The sequence below is a fragment of the Nansenia antarctica genome, assembly GCF_963989245.1.
Source record: "Nansenia antarctica genome assembly, chromosome: 4".
NCBI classification, from domain to species: domain Eukaryota; kingdom Metazoa; phylum Chordata; class Actinopteri; order Argentiniformes; family Microstomatidae; genus Nansenia; species Nansenia antarctica.
This window is the reverse complement of record NC_137689.1, coordinates 68,245,158-68,270,954: the sequence shown is the minus strand read 5'-3', so window position 1 is coordinate 68,270,954 and position 25,797 is coordinate 68,245,158. Positions and strand designations below refer to the sequence as shown.

Sequence of the window (25,797 nt, the reverse complement as noted above, 5' to 3'; positions counted from 1 at the left end):
AACCTTTTTGTCAGTTTTATTACTTATTATTACTTATTATTATTATTATTGTTGCTGCTTTGTTGAGTGTGGAACAACATCCCAAAACATGTCACTTGTCTATTCCAACTGTATACGATAAGTGAAAGATAACATTTAATTTGATTTGATTTTGAGATAATGAATATAACTATAAGGTTAAAAACGGTGAAGTTATATTTATAGTTGATTGACACGTCTCTTTTGTCTTTTTCGTTGTAGGCCTATACAGAGATAAAGTAGGAAGTGTCCATCCAGTGATTTGTACTAACCCTTTCCACGTCATCATTGGACACAAACATCCCACATAAACAACAGCAGTTATGCTGTTATTAGCTATGATTTAATACACATAACCATATACACATAACCATATGTGCAAAGTGCAAACTTTTATGTGTGAGCAAACGAAAGTTCCCAATGAATCATTTACGTCGCAATCATCACTTACGATTTCAGTATTGTTTATTCCCGTTCACTCCTACCATCGTCTTCCATGTCATCCTCCTCTGTACCCTTCACTGGCTCCAGGTAGCAGCTCACCTGCCGGGCAGTAAAGAGATGAGCCCATCCCTCATGAGCAATGTATCCAGGTGTACAAGAAACCCAGTTGGACCTGTTGCTCTTCTCTTAATATTACATACATTCCAAAAGATATTTCATGGTTAATAATGATCGACAATGCTTTGTTTATCCCTATGTGACAGATAATCAATCATATCGGATCCTATAGATTCATTAAGAATACCCAAAATGCAATTTTACCATGCCCTCAAGTTAAGATAAATCGGCTTGCAAGGAGTTTACGCTCAAGCCAATGGCTGAAGCTGATGACTCACTCTACGTCTCTTTAACGATGCATGTGAACATTAGACATTAAATGGGAGAACCTGGTCACGATTATGTCTTGCTGTATTAACAGAACCTTCATCTAGCGCACAACATCACATTAATGCACATAGGAAGAATGAGAATAGAGTATCAACAAAATAACCAATTTAACCGTTTCACAGCGCCGTATGCCTGTAAGCTCTAACCATACGTAGACTTGGGTCAAGGACACCGCGGGAGACCGGTGGCTATCGTACCCAGCCTGGGTACCTCAAAGCACATTTTGTTGTCCTTCTCCTTAAGTATCATTCCCAATAAAGGTATGAGACACATTACAAAATAATTGACAAATGGCGAGGGTGTGACTCCTTCAGGATGTCCGCCAGACATGCTCATTCAGTAAATAGGTATATACACATTTAAATCAAGGCTGGCGCTACCAAAATCCGTCTGCAATAGATTTCAGCAATTCAATATCTGTCTGTGTGTAACTTCATGCAGTAACTCACATATTGTGCTTCATATCGAGCATGAACTCTTCTTTGTCTCTCTCTGTCCTGTAGTGTGTGTGTGTTTGCTGTATATTAACCCCCCCCCCCTCTCTCTCTCTCTCCTCCAGTGTGTGTCGGTCGGTGCTGCCCTCCTGTCCCCCATGTGGTGTGTGGAGCGCGTTGGGTTGAGTGAGGGGGGTCGCCCCCGGGGAATGGGCATCGTGGCCAGTGGGGTAACCTCCTCCTCCGGTCAGCAACAGGAGATCGCCATGCGGAGCGTCGGCACCCGCACCACCACGCAGAACAGCCTGCCTCGCGCCCCCCCGCCACCCCCCTCCTCTTCCTCCTCCTCCTCCTCCTCCAACGCCACGTCCTCCCACCGAGGGAGGGGGCTGGAGGACAGGAGCTTCAGCTCCGAGCGGCCCCCCCAGCCCCCCCTCACCCAGGCTAAAGGGACCATCGTGGACGAGCGCAGCTTCGAGGCGGAGAACGCCTCCTCCGCCTACTACGGCACCGACCGCCCCCCGCTCTCGCTCTCCGACGGCAAGAGAGAGAGGGCCATCGCCCGTGACAACAGCAACAGGGGGCTCTCCAACGGCAATCGGGGGGTCTCCAATGGCAACCGGACGACAGGGGGCAATGGCGAGAGGCAGGTGTCCGAGAGGCAGGTGTCCGAGAGGCAGGTGTCTGAGAGGCAGGTGTCCGAGAGGCAGGTGTCCGAGAGGCAGGTGTCCGAGAGGCAGGTGTCCAACGCCGTGTTTCTTAACGGAGGGGGTCGGCGAGAGGTCAGAGACGGGCGAGACGTGAGAGACGGACGAGAGGGACGTGATGGGCGAGACGGGCGTGAGGTGCAGAGAGGGGCGGTGAGTTTGGACGTTTGCGGCAACAACGTGGTGACTGTGAACAACGATAAGAACAGCGGGCAGCCTCTGTCTCACTACAAGGAGGACAACCATAACAACCCACCCAACATCCAACCCATCTCTGGCAAACTGGAGCCCGTACAGGTGTGTGTGTATGTGTGTGTGTGTGTGTGTGTGTGTGTGAGAGAGAGAGAGAGAGAGAGAGAGAGAGAGAGAGAGAGAGAGAGAGAGAGAGAGAGAGAGAGAGAGAGAGAGAAAGAGAGAGAAAGTGGAGAGAGGGAAAGGAGATAAAGCATTGTTCACACAGTACAGTACAATGTGTGATGTGTGTGTGTGTGTGTGTGTGTGTGTGTGTGTGAGTAGTGAGTGTGTGCGGGTGCATCATTGAATTAAGGAAATGTAATCCAAGATGAATTCATCTCTCATTTCATATGTGTCAAAAATACCTGTGTAAATGTAAACCGTACTGTGAAATAATGTACATTTCTGTCTTTATGTTTCACCTTAAACACCATTCTTCCCCACCCCCCCCCCCCCACCCCTCATCCAGCCCAACGATGGTCTGGTCCGTCCCTCAGCCTTCAAACCTGTGGTGCCCAAGAGCTTCCACTCCATGCAGAACCTAGTGTGCCCCCCCCAGAGTGGAGCAGGGGGAGGTGGGGGCCGCAGTGCTGGTGGAGGGGGTGGAGGTGGAGGTGGAGGCGGGGGTCCTGGGATGCCCGGCCCCCTCAGAGACACAGACAGCCCAGGAGGCAGGGGGGGCGGCGGTGGCGGCAGCAGCAGGGGGGGTGGTGGTGGAGGAGGAGGAGGAGGAGCGGGAGGCAGCAGGGGAGGAGGAGGAGGAGGCCAGGGCTGCTTGTCTGACTCTGGGAGGAACTCTCTGACCAGCCTGCCCACGTACGCCGGCTCCAGCTCAGGTTATGGCCCCCCGCCCGTCCTGGGCCCCCTCAGCGCCTCCACCAGCCACATCAACCGGCTGGGCGCCACGGGAGCGCTGGACAAATTGGACAAGCCCGGCGGCGGCGGTGGTGGTGGGGGTGGGGGTGGTGTGGGGGGAGGTGGGGGAGGCGGGGGAGGCGGGGGAGGGGTGTGTGGCTACCAGAATGGACTGAGCGCCTCGGACAGCGGCCACTCGTCCTCCGGGAAGAGCTCCTCGTCCTATCAGAGGCTGAGCCACCTCAACGACGGCCCCGCGCCGCTACGCCCCTCCCCTTCCTCCGATGACGTCATACAGGACCTGGAGGACCGGCTGTGGGAGCGAGAGCAGGAGGTGAGGAGCGGGGGGGGCGGGAGGAGAGGAGAGGAGAGGAGAGGAGGGAGGGGGAGAGGTGAGAGGGAAGAGGGGAGAGAGGAGGGAGGGGGAGAGGTGAGAGGGAAGAGGAGGAGAGAGGAGGGAGGGGAAGAGGTGAGAGGGAAGAGGAGGGAGAGGAGGGGGGGGGATAGGTGAGAGGGAAGAGGGGAGAGAGGAGGGAGGGGGAGAGGTGAGAGGGAAGAGGAGGAGAGAGGAGGGAGGGGAAGAGGGAAGAGGGGGGAGAGGAGGGGGGGGGAGAGGTGAGAGGGAAGAGGAGGAGAGAGGAGGGAGGGGAAGAGGGAAGAGGGGGGAGAGGAGGGGGGGGGAGAGGTGAGAGGGAAGAGGAGGAGAGAGAACAGGAAGTGAGGAGGGGCAAAGGTGGGAGATGGGGGAGTAGAATAGAAATGGTTGGACAAGTTTACTGGGTGAGCTGAACAATTCCTGTTGTGGGTGTGGCTTTGGCTGACCCGTAGAGAACACAACAGGATTTGTATTAGTCGGCAGTCAAGCAGATAAAACACCCAGCTTTACGGTGTGTTAGGGCTTAGTACTGAGACTGTAATGCTCGGGGAAAGCAATGTGTGATTCACGTCATGGGTACTAGACCTGGAGAAAAGGTGAGTCATTACCCATCATGCACAGGGCTTTGGGAGCCAGGGCTAGAGGAACATGCTATATCAATGCTATCCATTCATCACGGTTCATAACTGGTTTATGTTGTACTATGAGAGACACGAAGAGATCTGAAAGACAAGCGGGTGGGCAGTAACGGTTTCTCATCCACCACTGTTGTTCATCTGCACACACACCTACACACACACACACATACACACACACACACCTTGGTGATGGGAGGTGGCCATTTTGTGCCAGAATGCTCAGCAGTTGCCCCACATCACCTGTGGAATCTAAGTGGAGAGATGAGGAAACTCACAGTACAAGGCTGGCCACATGTCGAAGTGTCCTTGGGCAAGACACTGAACCCCAAATTGCTCCCAGTGAGCGGGCCTTGCATGGTAACTTGCCGCCATTGGTGTGTGAATGTGTGTGTGAATGGGTGAATGAGAGGCCGTTGTAAAGCGCTTTGGATAAAGACGCTATATAAGTGCAGTCCATTTACCATTTACCATTTACCATTCACCTCGCTCTCCCAGGTTCTCCACATGCGCCGCAACCTGGACCAGAGCGAGGCGGCCATCGTCCAGGTGTTTGAGGAGAAGCAGCGCGTCTGGGAGCGACAGATGGACGAGCTACGGCAGAACTACGCCTCGCGCCTGCAGCAGGTAACCATAGTTACGTAGAGCCCAAGTGGGGGGAGGCTGGTGGAGGTAGAAATCAGAGGACGGGCCGCATTGTAATGCAATGGAATGGAATGATTTTTGTCTATAAACGGTAATTTTTCGGTAATTTCTTCGCTGGCGACGACAACGGAAAGTTCCCTTCCTTCCCCCCCAGGGACAAATGAAGTGATTCTGTTCTATAAACACGTGTGGTATCATTCCGTCCGTTCCGTGCATCACAATGAGCCCCTCTTCTGATTTCTGCCTCCACCAGCCTCCCCTGGTGAGCGTGTGTGTGTGTGTGTGTGTGTGTGTGTGTGTGTATGTGTGTGCCTGCCTGCCTGCGTGTGTCTATGCGTTCTAGTAACTCTGGCTCTCTACAGGTCACGCGGCGTGCTCAGCGCTCCCAGGGTGCCTTGCAGTCCCAGATCACACGTCTGTCCCAGGACAAGCGGCGTCTGCAGGAGGAGATGGCGGCTCTGCTGGCCCAGAGGGAGGAGCTGGAGAGGAAGTGCCTGGACTACAGGAAGGAGCAGGCTGACATCCTGCCACGCCTGGAGGAGACCAAGTGGGAGGTGAGAGGTGGGCATGGGGGGTGGGGGGGGGGGGGGCTGGGTGTTTGTGTGGGTGGATGGGGGGGGGTGTTGGGTGGGTGGGCGGGCGGGTGCAGGGTGGTGTGTGTGTGTGTGGGTGTTTGTGTGTGTTAGTGTGGGTTAAGAGGAGGGGTTTTGGGGGGACAGGTGTATGGGGGTGGTGCTTGGTGAGTGTGTGTGTGTGTGTGTGTGTGTGTGTGTGTGTGTTTGTGTGTAGGGGAGGGGTGTTAGGAGGAAGATGATGGAGTGCAATAGAGAGGCCGGCTAGCAATCGGAAGGTCGCTGGTTAGATCCCCGCCTCAGGAGGGAGCTGCATGTGAGCTGGTGACTGGAGGGTTGCTGGCATCATATCTAAGGTGCCTACCACTGCCGTTGTGCCCTTGAGCAAGGCACGTAACCCCTAATTGCTCCAGGGGCCCTGACTATAGCTGAAATGTGAAACGTGCGCTGTAAACTATACCTATACATATCGTAAACTATACCCTGTGCCTAGAGCAAAAAATATATTTCACTGTACTCTATGATATGAAGTAAAATGACTCACACACACACACACTCCCTCCCCCCCCCCCCCTCCCCCCATCCCTAGGTGTGTCAGAAGGTGGGGGAGATCTCCCTGCTGAAGCAGCAGCTGAGGGAGAGCCAGGCGGAGGTGACCCAGCGCGGGGGGGAGATGGTGGCCCTGCGGGGCCAGCTCAAGGAGCTCAACGCCCAACTCAGGGAGAGAGAGGAGACCATGCTGGGTCTCAAGGACTCCTACAGCACCAAGAGCCTGGAGCTGGAGCGCTGTGAGGGGGAGCTGCAGAGGACTCTGACCGAGGTAGATGGAGGGAAGGAGGGAAGGAGGGAAGGAGGAAAGGAGGGAAGGAGGGAGGCCTGTTGGCATGCACACATTCACATGGAAGGGATTCATGCACATGAAACTGTACTGTACTGTGTGAATGATGCCTTATCTCCATTCTCTCTCCTCTCCTTCTCTCTCTCTCTCTCTCTCTCTCTCTCTCTCTCTCTCTCTCTCTCTCTCTCTCTCACACCCATTACACACACATGCACACATACACGCATTCACCCCCCCCCCCCCCCCCCACACACACACACACACACACACACTATGGCTACGTTCACACGGCAGGTCTTGATGCTCATTTTCGAATTTTTACACAGATCCAATTTTTTTGTTTGGCAGTTCACATGACTTTTAAAATGTGACCTATTTTGACCAACATTGACTAGTGTGAACATTCCACAGCCCTGAACAGACCGGCATGCGCAGAAGGACAATAACAATGACGTCAGGATGTCACGCGCAGCGCACTGTTTACAGAAGTAACCATGGATACCATAATAATAATATTAATAATAATAATAATAATAATAATACATTATACTTATATAGCGCTTTTCTAGACACTCAAAGACGCTTTACAAACTGAAAAGATCGAGTAGTAAAATAAAAAGAAACAAAAAATAAATAAAAGAAAGTATAGGGGTCTAAATGTAAGTCTCTTTGTAGGATACAGGTCTACTCTGTATACTGCAAGTATATCTAGATTTATGATATATAATATATAGGACAGGATAACATGTTACAACCGGTTTCCAAGTTTTTGTGCAGCGGAAGCCAGTAAAGATATGAGCAAGATATAATATGAGCAATTGCGTCGAGAGTGCAGGGTTGCCAGATGGGGCGGGTTACTGCCGAATGGCCTAATGGATTTAGCGGTTATGGGCTGGTTAGGCTGTAAATCGTCAATTCCATCTGGCAACCCTGCTAGAGTGACGTAAAAGTCACATTAAACGCGACTTGACAGTTCAGACGGGGCACGTTGCTAAATATCAGACATGTATCCGATTTCATGTGACTTGCGCTGTTCCCACGGTCATGCATAAATCAGACCTGAGTCGCGTGTCGGCAAAACATTCGAATTTGGGTCACATTTCACTGCAGTGTGAACGTAGCCTGTGTGTATTGACTGCTTTTGCTCTCTCCTCAGGTTTCCCTGCTCCGGGACCAGCTGGGTGTGTTTGAGCTGGAGGTGGTGGGGCTGAAGAGGGCCCTGGGAGAGCTCAGCGCTAGTGCTGCAGCTGGGGCTGGAGGTGGAGGTGGAGGTGGGGCCATGGAGGCCAGTGGTGGAGGTGGAGGAGGGAGCAGGGGAGCATCCAGGACCAGAGGGGGGTTTCCCTCCCCACACAGCCCACCCGAGGCCTCCGCCTTCTCTTACCCGGCCCTGCCTCCGCCCCCTGTACCTCCACCGGACGCCATGCTGAACCTGCAGAGCGACGAGGCCAAAGTCCAGCGCCAGGAGGCCCACCAGCGCCAAGAAGCCCACCAGCGCCAGGAGGCCCACCTCCGTCAGGAGGTTCATCAACAGCGCCAGGAGGCCCATCAGCAGCGCCAGGAGGCCCACCTCCATCAGGGGGCTCATTGGGAGGAGTCTGGGGACTTGCGCAGGCAGTTGGAGCGCCTCCAGGGAGAGCTGCGCCTGGAGCGGCAGCAGCGCGAGCGGCAGGCCCTCACCTTCAAGAAGGAGCGCCACGTCTGGATGGACGAGAAGGAGCGCGTGCTCAAGTACCAGGCCCAGCTGCAGCTCAGCTACGTGGAGACGCTCCAGAAGAACCAGGCCCTGGAGCTCCGCGTGGGCCAGCTGGGGGCCAAGGTTCCCTCCACCAACACCACACCCTCCCCCACCTCGCCTCCCGCCCTCATGGCCCCCATCCCCCTGCCCGCCCCCGCCACCCCCTTACCCTCCCTCTCCCTGTCCCTCTCCCCGCCCCTCCCCTCTGAGGACAAGATGCCCCCCTCCCTCCACCAGCTGGCCCCCCTCTGGCCTGTCCCCACCCGTCTGGAGAGGATAGAGTCCACAGAGATCTAGAACCGGCCATGCGTGTTCTAGATCCGTGGCCCTGCAGGGCACCACAACTACAGTTCAGTTCCGTTTCAGCTTAATACAAGACTCTTCAGTTGTATAACCTTACCACATACTCACCTGTATCAATACCACTCGTTCAGTACTGTTCTAACCCGTTATACTCTGCTATCGCTACTCTAGGGCGGTCCTAGGACGCACTGCACTATGGGACGGCGGAGAGAGAGAGGCATGGAGGACCATGGGGGGCGAGGGGGGTGGGAGTGGGGAGGGGGTAGTTGGTAAAAGGGGAGGGAAGGTTTGTTTGGAGCTGTGGTTTTCAAAGCTTGTCTTTAAGCCCTTCCCGTGTATGCGTATTTGAGTTGCTTGAACATGTTTTGTTGATCTGCTGCTCACAACATCAGCGCACATTTCAATATCATTTGGGGTGAGGAGAGAAGCTTTACTGACAACCTTGCACTCTCAGTATTACGCTTGTAAGGAGTCATAGGCCGGTTTCAAGGACACAGATTAAGTCAAGCAACTGGACTAAATATTGCACTTTCAATAAAAACTGAAAGATGCATTTTTCTTGTCTCCGAGTAGGCTTAGTCTGGGCAGAGGAAACCAGCCCGGAATAAACGACAGCTTAACGACAGAGTCAAAATCGTTTTTAAAGTCGTTTTCTTTACACATAGGAGGAGCTTGAGGAGCAGCATTGAATACCACTGCTGTGACCAGTACATGATGCAGGTGTGTGTAACGTTAGGCCCTTACCGACTGGTCCAGGGCCAGTTCTTCCTGTGTGATTCATATGGTTTAACATCAGGAGGGAGGTCAAGATTAACTGATTCAGGTAAACAGGGGGAGATACAGCCTAACAGCCACAGCATCTATATCCCCCTGAGGCTTTACTGGTGCTCGAAGAACACACAACACCAAATCACCAAGGAGACGGCACCAAAAGGTTAGAGGTACTTTTAAGGGGTGTGAATGTAGGATGTTTTTTTCATGGGGGAGTTTTTGTCATTGTAACAGACAGTGGTTTTTAAGGGGAGGGGGAGGCTTGCTTGGTTGAGATGGAGAAAGAAGGGCATCTGAACCCCTAAAGAGGCGGGATTTCATGATGGGATCATCATCCGTGTAAACCAATCGGAGCTCTGAAAAGCTTTGATATTTACTGCAGTTGGGAATGATTGACAGCTGATTTGTACATGTAGGTTTCAGAAGCCTTTGTTTCCTCCATCTCTAGTGATGCAGTGGGTTGGTTCCTCTGTGCTGTCAGTAGCTGCAGTGACTGAGGACTGCCGCCAGGTGGCGCACAACTGACACAAAATGGCTCTCAATCCCAGATGAAGAAGGATCAGCAAAAAAACGACTTTTGCAATTTTTCTTCTTTGTTTTCAAAAACTACGTAGGCAACAGCTAAAAGCAGCTTGTAATTTGTTGACGTTCTAGATGCTTTTGGTCTCTATTGGTATTTCTTAAAGCGGAGAAAAGAAGAGTGTGTTAGTGATTTGATAATGATGATTATTACTGTACCTAAACATAACGGTTGGACAATGAAGCTGCTGCGCTAGATGCCCATTAGGACAACTAGCAACAGGAAGCAGCTGAGCCAATGGAGATGGTTGATTGTTAGATGACGTTGAGATTCAGGCTTTATAGGAAGTATAAATGCATTTTAGGAATGATTATTTGAGATAATGGAGTTTTGTGTGGTGGACTTGTTTGAGCAGGACCTGTTTGAAAATGACGATGTATATGTCAATATATACTTCCTTTATTATAGAAACCTAGAATATATTTGGCTATATGGGACATTTTACAATATATCAAACAATTCTAAAATAGTATGGTGTGTACAGTATATGTTGACATATATTTTTTCATGGGTCTGGGCAATTTAGGAGATTTAGAAGGAGGTTTAGAAGACATGAAGAAAAAAAAAGTGAGTGAATGTAAAAGAAAGATGTTGTTGGTGTAAAAGAAAAGAGGGAAAAGAAGGAGAGGTAGAGCGAGGGATGAAGGGCCCACATACCCTCTCTCTCTTTGGGGCGAAATTTGCTGCTATGTACTTCTGTTGTGTCCTGCTGTGTTCTTGGTAGAGACAGAGAGGCAGTGTACTTGGATGTAAATATAATTGTTATTTATTATGTGTACATATATATTCAAATATATCAAGCTATTGCGTGTGAATACTTTAAGAGGATTATTGTGAATTAACGAGACAGACATTTCCGCTTTTATTTTTTGAACTATATCAATATAAATATATAAATATATACATATAAATCTTTTTAATTTTGATCTACTACATGGTAAAGTACAATTAAAGCAAACGTTCAAATCATTGTCTGCTAGTTTCTTTTTATTGTTGTTTCAACCTTTGTAATGTCTTAAAAGGACAAAATGCTACCAAGTTTCTTTTTGTATTATTTCTTATTTTGTGTTACTGAAAATGGCTTGAAGAAAACATATCTTAGCAAATATGAATTTAATTAATAAAGACGTGATCAAATCATTGAATAATCTCCAAGAGCTCTTTTTTGCCCTTTCAGGGTATACACCTCCCCATCCCTTTTTCTTTTTCTTCCTCTAACTCTATCGCTTTCTCTCCAAGCATCTCCCTCTCAAGTCAAGTCAAAATGTATTGGTCATGAGCACAGGACACAGGTTGTATGAACATGTAAGTAGAAGCTTCCTCTCAACAGTGCAGTGTTAAAATAACATAGACGTACAAATAAAATAACAACAATACGCAAGGTAAGGCGCAATACCAGTATTATGTCAATGACAACATTTAATGTGTTCACACACACACACACACACACACACACACACACACACACACACACACACACACACACACATTACATAAAGGCTTTTCTTTATATGTCTTCACTCCCCTCATAGCCTATCTTTCTATCCTTCCCATCCATGCATACTGTACCTATCAGTGGGTAGGATCTATTGAATCCAATTGACGGGATTTCTGACACAATTTATTGACATTGTGATGAATAGAGCATGCATTTTAAATTACAAACATGCTCATTTAGGGTGCATTGACTTGCATTAAACAATTATCTGTTAACCAGATAAACAGAACCAAAGTGTGGAGTGAGGTTTGTCATTTGACCCTAATTTCAGGTAAGGAACCAAATATGTGATTTTGTACTATTCTTCTAAGGGTGTGAAATGGCAGCACACTTGCGTCATATTATCCTGGATTTATTTTTACAGAATAGATCTAACATTTATAAACCTGTCATGCAGTGGCGGACTCAGGCTGTTTGAAGGGCAGGGGCGAAAAGAAAGAAAAGGCACCTACTGCACAACATGGGACCCCATCAGTGCACATGGTCAAGTTTAGACCATTGTAAGGGCAGCCAATAGGGCACATCCTCTAATTTTGCCACTCAAAAGGGCACTTTAGTGCGACGTTTTTCAACCGTGGGGGCACACAGTCAAGTTTAGACCATTGGAGGGGCACCAATAGAGCACATCCTCTAATTTTCGCGACTCAAAAGGGCACTTTAGCCACTCAAAGGGGCATTTTTGCCACTCAAAAGGGCACTTAAGAGAGACTTCAACCATGGGGGCACCAGGAGGGGCGGTCGCCCGCCCTGCCCGCCCTGCCCCCCCTATGAGTCCGCCAGTGCTGTCATGCCATCTACCTTCGCAGTGAACATTTTATTTTACAGCTTACTTCGACTTCCGCGTTTTCTTTCGCCGGCGCAAGGTTTGTAGGCTGCACAGCCGCCATAGGTCAGACATCTAGCAGAGCGACCTACCAGATCCCCCCAGCACACATACCGACAAGCATGTTTCTAAAATGTCATAAGACCCGTGCCTATCAGTGGAATATATAGATATTAACGGTGAGTTACCCTCCTTTCCACAATAGCATATTTTAGAAGAATAATGAATACAACAATAACGCAACTTCATTCTTGCAAGCCAGCTACCTATGCTAACTCCACAAAACAAGTGTTGCAACTTGCACGCCTGTCACATGGACCCGCCCCTCTTTGCCACTCAAATATATAGCCAGAATTCAGATATTGGTCATTGTGAATATAGTGAGTAAGATGTCATGATGGCCAACATGTCATATCACTGACTAATAATCCAATCAGTCCTCCCCTGCATGTACCTTCCAGGTGAATGTCTGCCAGGGCTCTGTGTCGCCAGGTGGCCCGGCTCCCCCACCTCCCCCCAGCCCTGCGTAGAGACTTCCTCAGAGCCCAACATCTCCACAAGGCCCAGGCAGAACCAGAACCTGAGGCTGATAAGGAGGAAGGGAGAGATGTGGTCCTCTCCCCCCAAGAGGGATCCCTCTCCGGGGCCTACACGCTGCCCTACAACCCCTCGTCCTACCGTCGGCCCCAGTTGCCCCCTGGAGCCTCCCAGGGCAGGCCGGCCACGGAGGAGGATGAGGATAGGGGCCGGCCCTCCGCCCTCACCCCTCCCTTCAGACAGCAGGTGAACCCCTACAGTGTGACGTCCTCCCGCCGCATCTCCAGCTCCCGGAACACTCTCCTAGACCTGGCCTTTAACAAGAGCCCCGGGGGTGGCAAGTCCGTGTCCCCCGCACCCCGCTCCCAGCCCCTCCCCCCGGGCGTCCAAAGCGACCCCCGTGCCTTCCAGAGGTGCCGACCCGAGTACACCACCATGACCGTAGACCTCTCCCGGCGTCCTCTCCCCACCATCCAATCGAAAGAGGCCTTCCTTCTGCTCCACAAGGTGTCGGTCATGAAGGGCAGCATGGAGCCGTCGGACGTGACCCAGATCCTGAGCGATCTCAGCCACCTCCACCAGGACCAGAGCCCCTTAGTGAGGGGCGACACGCGCTTCATCATGCTGCTACGCTACTCCGTGGAGAACCTGCGCTGCTTCACCCACCAACAGCTGCTGGAGGTAGGCTAGTGGACGACTGTCTTATTGAAACTGTATTTTACTGTAGAGTTGAACCTTTATTCATCCAGTCTCATTGAGACTCCGTTCTCATTCTCCATCCTCTTTCCTGAAGTCTAGTACACTTGCCCACTCCACTCTCCACGACACAGATTTTAAAGCATGATTGGATCTGTGTAAAGCCCAATGCACACGGCGTGCGATGCGATATTGTCGCACGACAACATTCGATTCTCCATTCACAACCACTCACTTCGGTGGTGTGAATTGAGAATCAAATGTTGTCGTGCGACAAAATCGCACGCCGTGTGCATTGGGCTTAAAAGCCCATGCTAACACCGATCCTAGTGGACGAGTGTACACTTCGGGGGAAAGGATGGAGTATCGTAACGCGAGGATAATGTCGTTAACAAGAGAGCCCTGGATGAATGCGCTGGTTGTAAGTCGATGTGGATAAGAGCGTCCGTCTGCTAAAATGCTCAAAACAGGATTTTGGATTTCCAGGTGGTGCGTTCGTTTGTGTGGCTGGGCCTGCCCTCCACCCACAGCATGCTGGGTCTGTACGAGGCCGAGCTGGGCCGCAGAGCCGAGGAGATGAGCCTCCACCAGCTCCTATTGGCTGCTGACATGTGGAGGTGCCTGGGGAGGGCGGTGCCTCAGTACCTGGACCGCCTCTACACCTGCGCCAGCCTGCACCTCGCACAGGTAGGCTTCCAAACACCTGCCGTGATGGTTGGACTGACGGTTGTTGTTTTGATTCTATTTCAAGTTTACCCCCCCCGAAATCTATTTTCATGTGTGTTTCTGGCCAATCCATGATGCATACAGTGTTGAACTATCACCATTTCGCATACGGCTGCATCATAGCTATCAAAACACGAGGCCTGTGTTTACTTCCTAAAAAAAGTCTCATACCGCGTTGAAATACGTCAGATGAGACTCTGATCCTGCTCTACTATGCCAGTGATTCCCAGAGAGCAGCACGCTCTAGCTCTAACGCTGTTCAACAGAAGCACCGAACGTGGGAGGGAGAAGGGAATCTGCCCCCCTAAAGAAACAAAGGCATATGCTAAAAGACTTAAATATTAAACAGATTGACACCAATTTCCACTAGGGGATCAATGAAGCTTTTCTATTCTAATGCAATTTAGCCTCTTACTGCCATTGATCAAATCTCTCTCCCCCCTCCTCCCTGTCTCCCTGCCTCCTCCCCAGGTGGGCCCTGCCGAGCTGGTCCAGCTGCTGTACGTGATGGGGGAGGGGAGGCGGTGCCCCTCAGGCCTGGTCCAGCCTCTGGAACACCTCCTGACCCGCCACCTGGACGCGCTGCGGCCCGAGGAGGTGGGGGCCGTGTGCCTGGGCCTGTTCAAGTCCCAGACGGCCCTCCCCCAGGGGCCGGTTGGCCGCCTGGTGGACCGGGCCCACGCCCTGGTGGCGGAGATGAGCGACTTCTCCCTGGTCAACGTCCTCAAGCTGCTCCGCTTCAGCCACCTGGACCACCGGGCCTGGCTGGAGGCCCTGTCCCGGGAGGTGCCGCTCCGCGCCCCCGCCATGGGCGTCCAGGGCCTGATGCACGTGGCGCTGGCCTGCTCGGCGCTGCACTACCGCGACGACCGCGTGCTCCTGGCCGTGGCGGCGAGGCTGCCGGCGCTGGCGCCCCACTGCCGCAGCAAGGACGCCGCGAAGCTGCTGTGGGCGTTCGGCTCGCTGGGCGTCCCGCCCGGCCAATGCCCGGCTTTCTACGCCAGCCTCGCGGACGCCCTCAGGCAGAGGGAGGCCGAGTTCCAACGCTACCCGGAACACCTCCTCACCGGGCTGCTGGGCCTGGCCTTCGTCTGTCAGCTCCCAGAGGACCTGTTGGCCTTAGCCCTGAGCCCGGAGTTTGTGAGCCTGGCCACCAGGTCCAAGCAGCTGGAGCTGAGGAAGGACCTGTTTACGCTGGACGGGACGGCGGGCCTGGAGCTGCCTCGGTACGCGGGCCCGCGGCTGAGCGCCAAGCTGACGGAGGAGGTGAGCGAGACGCTGTGGCGCTTCGCCCAGAAGGACGTGTGTCAGAAGCCCGAGGTGGTGGAGGCCGAGGGGGCGCTGGCGGACCTCCTGGGCGGGGAGGAGTTTGTACGCAAGCACATGATCCTCCCGCACACGCGCTCCATCGACCTAGAAGTACACCTGGACCCTAAAGGACAGCCGCTGCCCGTCACCTCGACGCCGGGCGCCCTCACCTCCTGTACGGAGTGGGTCACTTCCTCTTCCTCCTCCTCCTCGGCCTCCTCTCCTCATGGATGGGAGAAGGGCAGTACTGGGGTCACCCTTACAGAGGACCTCCTGGCCCGACTCACCAACACCAGAAAGACCCCCGCACCCCAGCCCTCCGCCCCGCCCCACCACCCCCGGCCCCTCCTCCGCAGGACCGAGCCGGACGACGGAGGGGGGCTGCTCAGTGTGGGGGTGGACCTGACCGACGGGCTCCTCGGTGCCCTCACCAAACGAGGCACGCCCCCCAGCCCTCCTCCTCCTCCTCCTCCTAAAGAGCCTCGTAAACAAAGCGGGGTCCGCCTGGCCGTCCAGGTGACCAACAGGAACCAGTACTGCTACCGCTCGCAGCAGCTGATGGGGCTGCACGCCCTGAAGAGGAGGCAGCTGGAGCTGGCCGGGTACACGGTGGTGGAGCTGCCTCACTGGGAGTGGTTCCCTCTGCTCAGACGGACCAAGGCCGAGAAACTGGCCTACCTGCACTGCAAGATCTACAGCTACCACTGACCTACGCAATCCAGTTTGACATTATCGTGTGTGTGTGTGTGTGTGTGTGTGTGTGTGTGTGTGTGTGTGTGTGTGGGAGTGTGTGTGTGGGAGTGTGTCCCCGCCCAGGAACAACCCCGCAACAACCCCGCAACCATAGAAATAGAATGAGTAGAGCACACATGCCGTTTAGATCGAGGGTGCAGGAAGTAAGGTTTGAATGGAAATGGGAGAAGGGGAGAGAGTTGTCACCACTAGCCTTGAGGTTTGAATCGGAAAAATAAAAGTTGCAATGTAAATTGATGAAAGAACCCTTTTTTTTTTTTTTTTCTTTTTTTATGTATTTTTCCTTTGCTTCATTGTGTCTTTGTATAAAGAAAAATTGTTAATTAAAAAAAGAACACATGCCGGTTCAAATCAACATTCCATGTATGTATTGGCTGTCACAACCAACCAACCAACCAACTAACCAACTCAACAGACTTGACCTGGAATGTTCAGTCAAATGATGCTTAGTTGCTATGGTGCCTCTGAATGTTTTGCTTCTCTCTGTACTCTACACATGCAGTAATGATGATTACCATGGCAATTATTTACTAGAATAGGCTAGTGAAGTGGAATGTCACTGGAGACACCCAAACTGATATAAAAAAATAGGATTATTTGGCTGTCAAACTTGATCCCACCGTGATAAAATTGACTAGTGTTCATTATTTAACTTTTACCATCATCCCAACAGTGTGTAAAAGTGTGAAGAAAAAGGTTAGAAGATCTATTTAAAAATAAAAAAGAACGATTTTCAGCTATATTTTGTGAGTGGTCACTTTGCTTGTTTTTCCCCAAACAGCTTCGTTGTCATGGTATTCTTTGATTATGATGCAGTCACTTTACCAGCATATTCCATGTCATATTTTGGGGTACTTGCCAAATTGACCATGTCCATTCTACTTATTATATTTCTATGCCCCTAACCCCCTTATAATAATAATAATAATAATAATAACTTTTATTTGTATAGCGCTTTTCCTGCAAATGTTGCAGCTCATTAATCACTCGAAACTTCTGTGGATCGGAGAGGATGGGATAAACAAGGTGGTAATTATTGGTAGAAGAGACAAAAAAGATGGTCGTACACTAGCTAATCTATGCACATGTTGAGGGGGGGGGGGGGCTGGTTTCTAGACAGGGCCACTGTGTTGTTTCTGTGGACGATCTTACATTTTGTTACATTTTGTTGACATTATTGCATCACCTCCTATGTAATGACCTGTGTCTTAAGTGTTCAGAGTGAGTAATGTATGTTAATATTGTATAGAACACTATCACACCCTGTACTGTGTTACTGCTTTATTAACGAACCCACCTGTGCACGTGTGATCCTGTGCTGTCAGTCAAACTTAGGAACGAATGGTTTGTGAACATACGCCACGCTACACATCACCGTCCTGCTGTTGGCATGGTCAATAAAAAAGAAAAACGCCTTTGCATTTTCAGCTTTTGTTGTGTGTATGAGTGTGTCCTTGAATCCGTCCTAGATGTTGAATCTGAGTACGTCATGATACATGTACTGTACATTTCCGACTGTATCACCCAAGCCTTCGTCTACTACACTACACGTTCTCAATGTTTCATTTCATTATATGAGATATATTATTTCATTATATATCGTCTCCATGTTGTTGAATGGGAACACATGTTTGAGACGTCTGTCTCTGATATGTTAATGTTTATCAGGAATTCCCAGTATAGTCATTTATTAATCACATTCACAAGAAATACATTAAAGTGTCTGTGTGTTTGTGCGCGCCTGTGAGAGAGATAATGGGATACAGAGCTCAGACAATAAGAACACCAACGGGGTGAGAGACAACTTGATGAGCCCAAATTGGTTCACCTCTTTTAACCTCAGGGATGAAATGTGTTATTGGGAACAACACAGACTCACTTACACTGACAATGTTGTTTACCACAAAAGACAGAAAAAAATACATATACAAGTGCATTGTGGACCTCTTTGTCTTCAGTCTGAAGAATCAGGAAATAGCGACCCTAAAGAACTACAGTGGAAGAGATTTTAGATAGATTCAATGTGGAAATAAACTGTTGAATCTTACAAAGGAGTCGGTTGTGGGTGTACCCCCCTGAATGAGTGAGTTCCTTGGATTCTTAATAGGACTGGTTGTTAAAATCCCTAAATATTCAGCACAACAATTGAGTGGAGTTGGAGATGTCCTCTTGGGTGGAGTGGAATTTGGCAATGATCACGTGGTGCCACCAGTACGACACATCTTCAGTTGTGGTCCCCGACCTCATTGGGTGTTTCGGCCAGTTATCACAAGACACCCTCTGCCGAGGTTGGCCCACCACAGGCTGATCAGGCCTGGGTGTGTGTCGCACGGTGGCACCACGTGGTCATTTGGGAGCCCATGTTGGGTCCCTACGTTTCAGCCACAGCCAGTGACTGCTCCGTTCTGCTGCAGTGGACAGTTCTCTGATTGCCTTCCGTTGGGCCTGTCCTCTGATCCCTACTGCCCTCAGGAGCCTTGTGGTGGAGCTGGCTACAAAGCCTCTGCAGCCCACCTCCACTGGCCACACCTTCACGTTCCAGCCCCGCCCCTCTGCTTCGACTGCTAAGTTGGCATACCGCAGCCTCTTCCGTTCGAATGCCTCATCGATGGCCTCCTCCCATGGGACCGTCAGTTCTACGATGAAGACACACCGGCAGGACTTGGACCAGAGGACTAGGTCTGGGCGCAGGTTGGTCGCTGCAATTTCGGGTGGGAAGGTGAGCCTCTGGCTGAGGTCTACCCGCATTTCCCAATCCCGGGCTGCGTTCAGTGGGCCTGAGTCTGGAGGTGATGGCTTGGTCCGCTGTTTCTCCCCTTCCCGGATGAAGGTTGTTTTCCGTGGAAAGGTAGTCTGGGCATTTAGAGGCATGGCGTTGGTGGTTACCCTCTTGTGCTCAAGTTCGGCAGCCAAGCACTTTAGAACTTGGTTGTGGCGCCAGGTGTATCTTCCTTGAGTTAGACTGGTCTTGCAACCCACCAAGATGTGTTTGAGGGTTGCTGGGGCTGCACACTGGAGACAGGCTGGGTCCTCTCCATACCAGAGATGTAGGTTGGTAGGAGAGGGCAGGACATCATATGTGGCTCTGATGAGGAAACTTAGCCTATTAGACTCCATGCTCCACAGCTCGTTCCACGTGATTTTCCTCCTCTCCACGCTCTCCCACTTCATCCAGCGGCCTTGCTGGGCTTGGGAGACTGCCTTGGCGCCTTGAATAACTGTCATGTTTTTTTCCCCTCACTAGACAATAACGACACTTCCCCCTACAAGGTCAGCTGACAACAGAGCTGTCACCATCCACTTGAATTAACCTATAGCTACCTAGCGATAATTCCACATTTTCCATGTAGAGCCACTAATTTGAAGGCCAGGCCAAGCTTTTCCATGGTTCCATTTTGTCATGTGACATCCCCTGTAAAGCGTTTTTAATAAACCACAACCAAGGTTCTGCACCTGCAATTGAACAGAGCTAACGAACACACCAAAGCATCAAAGCAACTTGTGAACTTTGACCTCTTCACAGGAGCTTCTGTGACCCTGGAGCAGCAGGCAGGTCAGATATTATTTATTAACCTTTATTTAACCAGATAGGTCAGTTGAGAACCAATTCTCATTTACAATGACGATCTGGCCAATTGGCAGAACAGAGGCAAGTCTGTACACAAAACACAACACAGTATATACAATATAAAACACAGATATAGATATAGTTATTGTACCACAAGAATGTCCTCTAGTGGTTTACGTCTGTGGCATCCATGCGAAAGGTCCCCAGTTCAAACACTACCAGTGACACATATTGTCACATTGTAGTAATATCCTCATATTACTATGTCGTATTGCATCTACGCCGTCTATGAACAAGTCAACCCAGTGTGCCTGCCTCGTATGAAATGAAGGGTGAACGTTTAAAAGCGGTTATGACGATTTCTGAACACTTGTTTGGGGCATTGTGGAGCAGAAAGCCTACAGGACACTCTTTTTTTCACTGTGTAGAACTTCAACATCACCTCCTCAACTGTTAATTAGTAATGTCACTATGAGAGGATTGTCTGGCCTCCCGGGTCCCAGGGGAGAACCTCTCTAGTCTCGTTAGTGTGCCTTTCTCCCTGGATGCGTGTCTGCGAGCCTTCCGCTGCTGTGACTACCCCTATCTACCCTTCACCAGTCTGGTGATTCTGTGCCCTTCCTTTTCAGACCTGAGAAAGAGAGAGAGAAGGAGGGAAAGAGAGAGAGAGAGGGAGAGAGAGAAGAAGAGAAGGAGAGGGAGAGGGGTAGAGAAGGAGAAAGAGGGAGGGAAGGAGGAGTGAGTCAGAACCGTCCTTGGAGGTGAGGTTGTGATGTCTCAATTGCCTCAGCATCCGATATCCTGTGTTGAATATCCTGTGTGTGTGTGTGTGTGTATGTGTTTGTGTGTGTGTTTTGTGTTTTCTTGTGTTACAGTGAAGAGAAGACATGTGTCATGACAGCCTCTGCGTCTGAAGGATGTGCGTGTGTGTGAGTGTATTTTGTGGTCTTTTCTGTGTCCTTCCTACATGTGCAAAGTAAAAGCATGACAAAAATGGTAAATGGACTGACTTATATAGCGTCTTATTCCAAAGCGCTTTAAAACGGCCCACGAACTCATTCACCCATTCACACACACATTCACACACCAATGGCGGCAAGTTAATATGCAAGGACGGCCCGCTCATTGGGAGCAATTTGGGGTTCAGTGTCTTGCCCAGGGGCCTCATTTATAGAAAGTGCTTAGACCAGGACACCTTGGGCCTCATTTATAAAAAAGTACTTGAACGTCATCTTTGACGCACATTTTTCGAGACGGACGTAAGCATTATTTATAAATCGGGCTGAGATGGTTTAAAATTGCGTACGTGCTTCCTTCTATAAATACCAACGCAGGTAAAATGAACGCAGGTGAATGAGGTTTGTATTAACGCCCTGTGATAGCGGCTCAATTATAGCGGCTGAATTAAGCCAAGTGCTATAATATAGGGTAGTCTGGAAGCGGGAGAGGGCAGAGAAGGGTGACTTCTCGGTAAGTTGCATTTGTAACGTTTGATCATGACAACTAACCAGGCACATGCTTAGTAGGCTAGGCCTACTCAAGTTGTAAAAGAAAATCAGGGGAGGTGGTGGATTTTATCATATGAGGACAATTTAGAAGGGGGACGATTTTGACTGTTTTTATTTCAGGGGGGATGCCATCCCCCCTCATCACCCCTCAACTCATGGCTGCGAACTCCCTTTGCGAACTCCCAGACACCGGAGAAACTCCAGTATCATTTAGCGCGTGGCCGGGCAAGGTCCGTTGTGGAACGCACTAGGCATGTTGAAGGGGAGATAGGCAGCTCCGGAGGGATATAAAGGAAGACTGAAATACAATCATAAACATCAGTTCCCTTTAAATCTTGAATTAAACTCATTTTCTCGGCTGATAACAACATCGTTAATTTTATTACGAGTCACGTTCACTTCGCATGAATTACACTAGGCAGTGCGGCTCACATTTCGAGGTCAAGACCGGAGTGCGACAGGGATGTCTACTGTCACCCTTCTTGTTCCTCCTGGTCATAGACTGGATAATGAAGACCATCACAGCGGGCAAGAAGGAAGGCATACAGTGGACCCTCTGGTCACAGCTTGATGACCTTGATTTTGCTGACGACCTGGCACTCCTGTCACACAGCTATAACCACATGCAGGACAAGACCACCCAGCTTTCAATCACATCCCTTGCAGCAGGCCTCAGGATGAACAAGGAAAAGACCAAACTGATTAGGATTAACACCCCGAACACCACCCCCGTCATCATAGACGACAGACCCATCAGAGAAGTCGACTCCTTCACCTACCTTGGCAGCATCATTGACAAGCAGGGTGGCACAGACAGTGATGTCACTGCTAGGGTAGGCAAAGCCAGAGCAGCCTTTATCATCCTGAAGAACATCTGGGCCTCAAGGGAAATAGTTACTCCAACGAAGGTGCGCATCTTTAACTCTAATGTCAAAAGTGTCCTTCTCTATGGCTCAGAAACATGGAGAATGACAAAGAAAACATTGCAGAAAATCCAGACTTTCATCAACATCTGTCTGAGGCGCATCTTCAAAATCAGGTGGCCAGATAAAATCAGTAATAAGGAACTATGGCAGAGAGGGAGCCAGGAGCCAGTAGAGAGCCAGATCAGGAGACGGAAGTGGGGATGGATTGGTCACACCCTGCGCAAACCAGCAGCTACCATCACACGACAGGCCCTGACATGGAACCCACAGGGAAAGCGGAAAATAGGAAGGCCCAGAAACAGCTGGAGGCGGGACTCTGAGGCGGAGTTGAAGAGGCAGGGTACCAGCTGGGGAGAGGTGGAAAAGAAAGCCCAGAGCCGTGATGGATGGAGAAGAGTCGTTGATGGCCTTTGCTCTGCAAGAGATTCAACGGCATAAGTCAAGTAAGTCAGTGCGGCTCACATGCCTGTAATAACTCCACATAACCAGTAGGTAATGTGCGTAGGCAAGGTCAATACTCGACATAGAGCTACGTTGAAATTGTATAAATCACTACTTGACGTGGTTTTCTACGTACGACACGGGTAAGATCAAAATCTTGATCTAAGCACTTTATATAAATGAGGCCCCTTGACATGTGGCCAGCCGGAGTCCGATCTGACAACCTTGTAATCATTAGACGCCGGCTCTACCTCCTGTGCCACAGCCGACCCAAAAAAACATAGTATTCATAATTTGTGCTTCTTACATAATTTTTTGGTGCACACATTTCTTTGTGCATACATTTCTTTGTGCATACATTTCAGTTTGTATAATTCTTTCCTGTAATATGTGGCATCCAGGTAGAAATAAGCATTTTGTGTTTACGGTCTCTGTTGTATATGTAACAAGTATGTGCACTGCTCTGAGAAATTAAGGGAACACACAAGGATATGCCCCCCCAGACCATCACTAACACGCCAAAGCCGTCATGCTGGATGATGTTGCAGGCAGCATAACGTTCACCACGGCGTCTCCAGACTCTTTCACATCTGTCACATGTGCTCAGTGTGAACCTGCTCTCATTTGTGATGAGAACGGGGCGCCGATGGCGAACCTGCCAATTCTGGTGTTCTCTGGCAAATGCCAATCGAGCTGCGCGGTGCTGGGCTGTGAGCACACTAGTCCCACTAGAGGACGTGGGGCCCTCATGCCACCCTCATGGAGTCTGTTTCTGACAGTTGGTACCTTAACTGTACATAGCTCATAACTATATACCTCTAACTACCGTACTTGCCATACTGTACCTATCACTATCACTGTCATGTTTTTATATCATGTTTTTATCACTATTTGCACTTCTGGTTAGATGCTAAACTGTGTTTCATTGTCTGGTACTTGTACTCTGCAATGACAATAAAGTTGAATCTAATCTAATATAATCTAATTACAGTGAGGCAGCGGAACCCCCCCCCCCCCCCACCCCTCCATATCTCTATCTATCACACATTACTCTCTTCTCACTCACCTTTCTCTTTTTCTTTTTTTCCCTTGCTCTCTTTTTCCCCATATAATATATTGTACTGTATGTTCTTCTTTTGTACTTTGTACTCCTTGGTTAGACAAAAGCCTCAATGGACAATCATAGGGGGAGGGAGGGTTGGGAAGGGAGGGGAGTGGAGTGGAGGGTTGGGGTAAGGATGTTAAAAGGATGTTAGTAAGGATGTTGAAAAACCAAACAAAAAAGAAATGCAGACTGCTCTACTCTTTATTCTGAGAATTAGATAACAGACACGGTCTCATAGATTCCTCCAATAAGGAAACACAATTTAATTTGTTTGTTATTACAATCATAATTCATCGACAGTTAAGAAACAACGATATCGTGCCTGACGCTAGATCCAACCATTATCCAGTGGGCGTTCAGATGTAACATGTTCTATACTGTTCCGTCTTTACACAGTGCAAACTTGTATTCACTGATGATGTCAATCAGTTCACAACATCTCAGAAGGTGAAGCCCTGTAACCTTGGCTGAAGGTCAAAGGTCAAAGAGGAAAAATAGAGGTTAGAGAGGATTGTGTATAGGTGACAATAGTCGTCGGCCATCATGGCCGGATCGACTTTCAAACCTGTGACCTTGTTGACTGTTTCTGCCGTATCAGAAGATGTGTGTGTGGGTGGGTGCGTGTGAATGTGTGCATGTGTGGGTGCGGGTGTGTGTGAGTGTATGTGCATGTGCATGTGTGTATGTATGAATGAATGAATGAATGAATGAATGGTCTTTATTGTCATTGCTAGTTGTCAGTATGTGTGTGTGTGTGTGTGTGTGTGTGTGTGTGTGTGTGTGTGTGTGTGTGTGTGTGTGTGTGTGTGTGTGTGTGTGTGTAGCGTTTGGTGCCTATACTGAATCTCTGGCCTGAATGAGATTTGGCCACTGTCTCATGGGAAATGTGCATATTATGCACTTACAAATTCTTCAATGTAAAGTTGAATTGTCCATTTGTAATAACTGCAACGTAAACAGTGGCACGTGTATATTAGAGACTGGTGTCTATTTCCATAGGAAATCATTATTACTAAACTACAGGTACCCGTATAAGTGGTCAATCATACATATTACAGTAACTCATCCATAAATGCAACATGTACCCCCTCTACCCCTATCTGGTCTAGCCTCTACCTCTAAAATGACCTAATTCACTGCGTGACTGGCAGTGAATTTTGAATCCTTGCCGTCAACATGAAGGAAATATACCGTAGTTACATTTATTCAATTATCTCCAGATTTCTGAAGTGCTGTTTCCGCTGTCCTTCCCGCCCTGATAGGGGGCGTGTGGCTTGGCGCCAGAGGCCGCTGGTCCGGCTAAGTGGATTGTAACTCTGACGTGAAGGAGTGTCTCTATAACAGCCTCAGAGTCTGAAGGATGTGGAGGGAGTTATACAACACTTTGGGCCAGTTTCACAGACAAGGCTTAAGACTAATCCTAGACTAAAAAGCATTGTCAATGGAGATTTTACATTCAAAGTGTGTGATTTAGTCCAGGACTTGTCTTGAGCCTTGTCTGTGAAACCGGCCCTTTGTTTGCGAAGGTTTCCAGCTACGTGCTACATGCTCAAGCTTCTAAACCCAATAAGGCGTTATGGAACAGCTATCATTTGCATGGTAGGGACTTGTGAGAAGATAGATACAGTAGTTTATATACCTACCTAATATATAATATACCTATAACATTTGAATAGGCATCAACCACTCCATCCATCCTATCATCCAGTGTGCTCCTCTCATCGATAGGAGCTCTAACCTTGTGGCCCTGAGGAACACAGAAGGTGAAGGTGAGAAAATAATAGAATTCTTTCACCATCACCGCCGTGTCCTTCTTTGATGAAAAGAGACAATAGGTCAACACGTTTTCTGTGGGATAAGTGTATGTCTTTTCTGCTGCCTTCAAACCACCACACTCACACACACACACACACACACACACACACACACACACACACACACCACAGACAGACTTGAGAAACACTAACACACACACACACACACACACACATGTACACACGTACACCCAGTCCCCTGGTGTTTCCCTGCGTTGGCGTCTGACCCCTGATCTTTTCTTTATTCATGCATTCGTTATTTCTCCTCTGGCTAATAGTGGTAACTATCCTCCTAATGAGATCTTACTATTCCCACGCCGGTCCTACACACAACCACACAACCTGTTGTAATATGAGAATTAACACTCATTTAGAAAAAGCTCAATCTGAATTTCTAATTGTGTGATTTATTCCCGAAGAACAACATCTTTTAAATGTCACTGCATTTATTGTGTTCAAAATTCATGTGTTGTTAAGCGAACCTGTTCGATAGATCG

At 49.5% G+C, this 25,797-nt stretch overlaps 2 protein-coding genes across 2 annotated transcripts; both read left to right on the top strand.

The window, feature by feature from the left end:
- Positions 1 to 1,609: 1,609 nt before the first annotated feature.
- LOC308156293 (leucine zipper putative tumor suppressor 3-like) lies at positions 1,610 to 8,240 on the top strand (the record flags this gene model as incomplete). The annotated part of the gene is made up of 8 exons (XM_080529638.1): positions 1,610 to 1,993; positions 2,084 to 2,347; positions 2,754 to 3,239; positions 3,270 to 3,473; positions 4,649 to 4,777; positions 5,158 to 5,349; positions 5,957 to 6,187; positions 7,362 to 8,240. 8 exons carry the CDS (start codon positions 1,610 to 1,612, stop codon positions 8,238 to 8,240), a joined length of 2,769 nt encoding a protein of 922 aa, XP_080385764.1.
- A 4,143-nt stretch (positions 8,241 to 12,383) lies between these two features.
- Positions 12,384 to 15,893, top strand: fastkd5 (FAST kinase domains 5; the record flags this gene model as incomplete). The annotated part of the gene is made up of 3 exons (XM_080529637.1): positions 12,384 to 13,136; positions 13,638 to 13,838; positions 14,349 to 15,893. The coding sequence occupies 3 exons, from the start codon at positions 12,384 to 12,386 to the stop codon at positions 15,891 to 15,893; spliced, it is 2,499 nt and encodes an 832-aa protein (XP_080385763.1).
- Between the last annotated feature and the right edge of the window lie 9,904 nt (positions 15,894 to 25,797).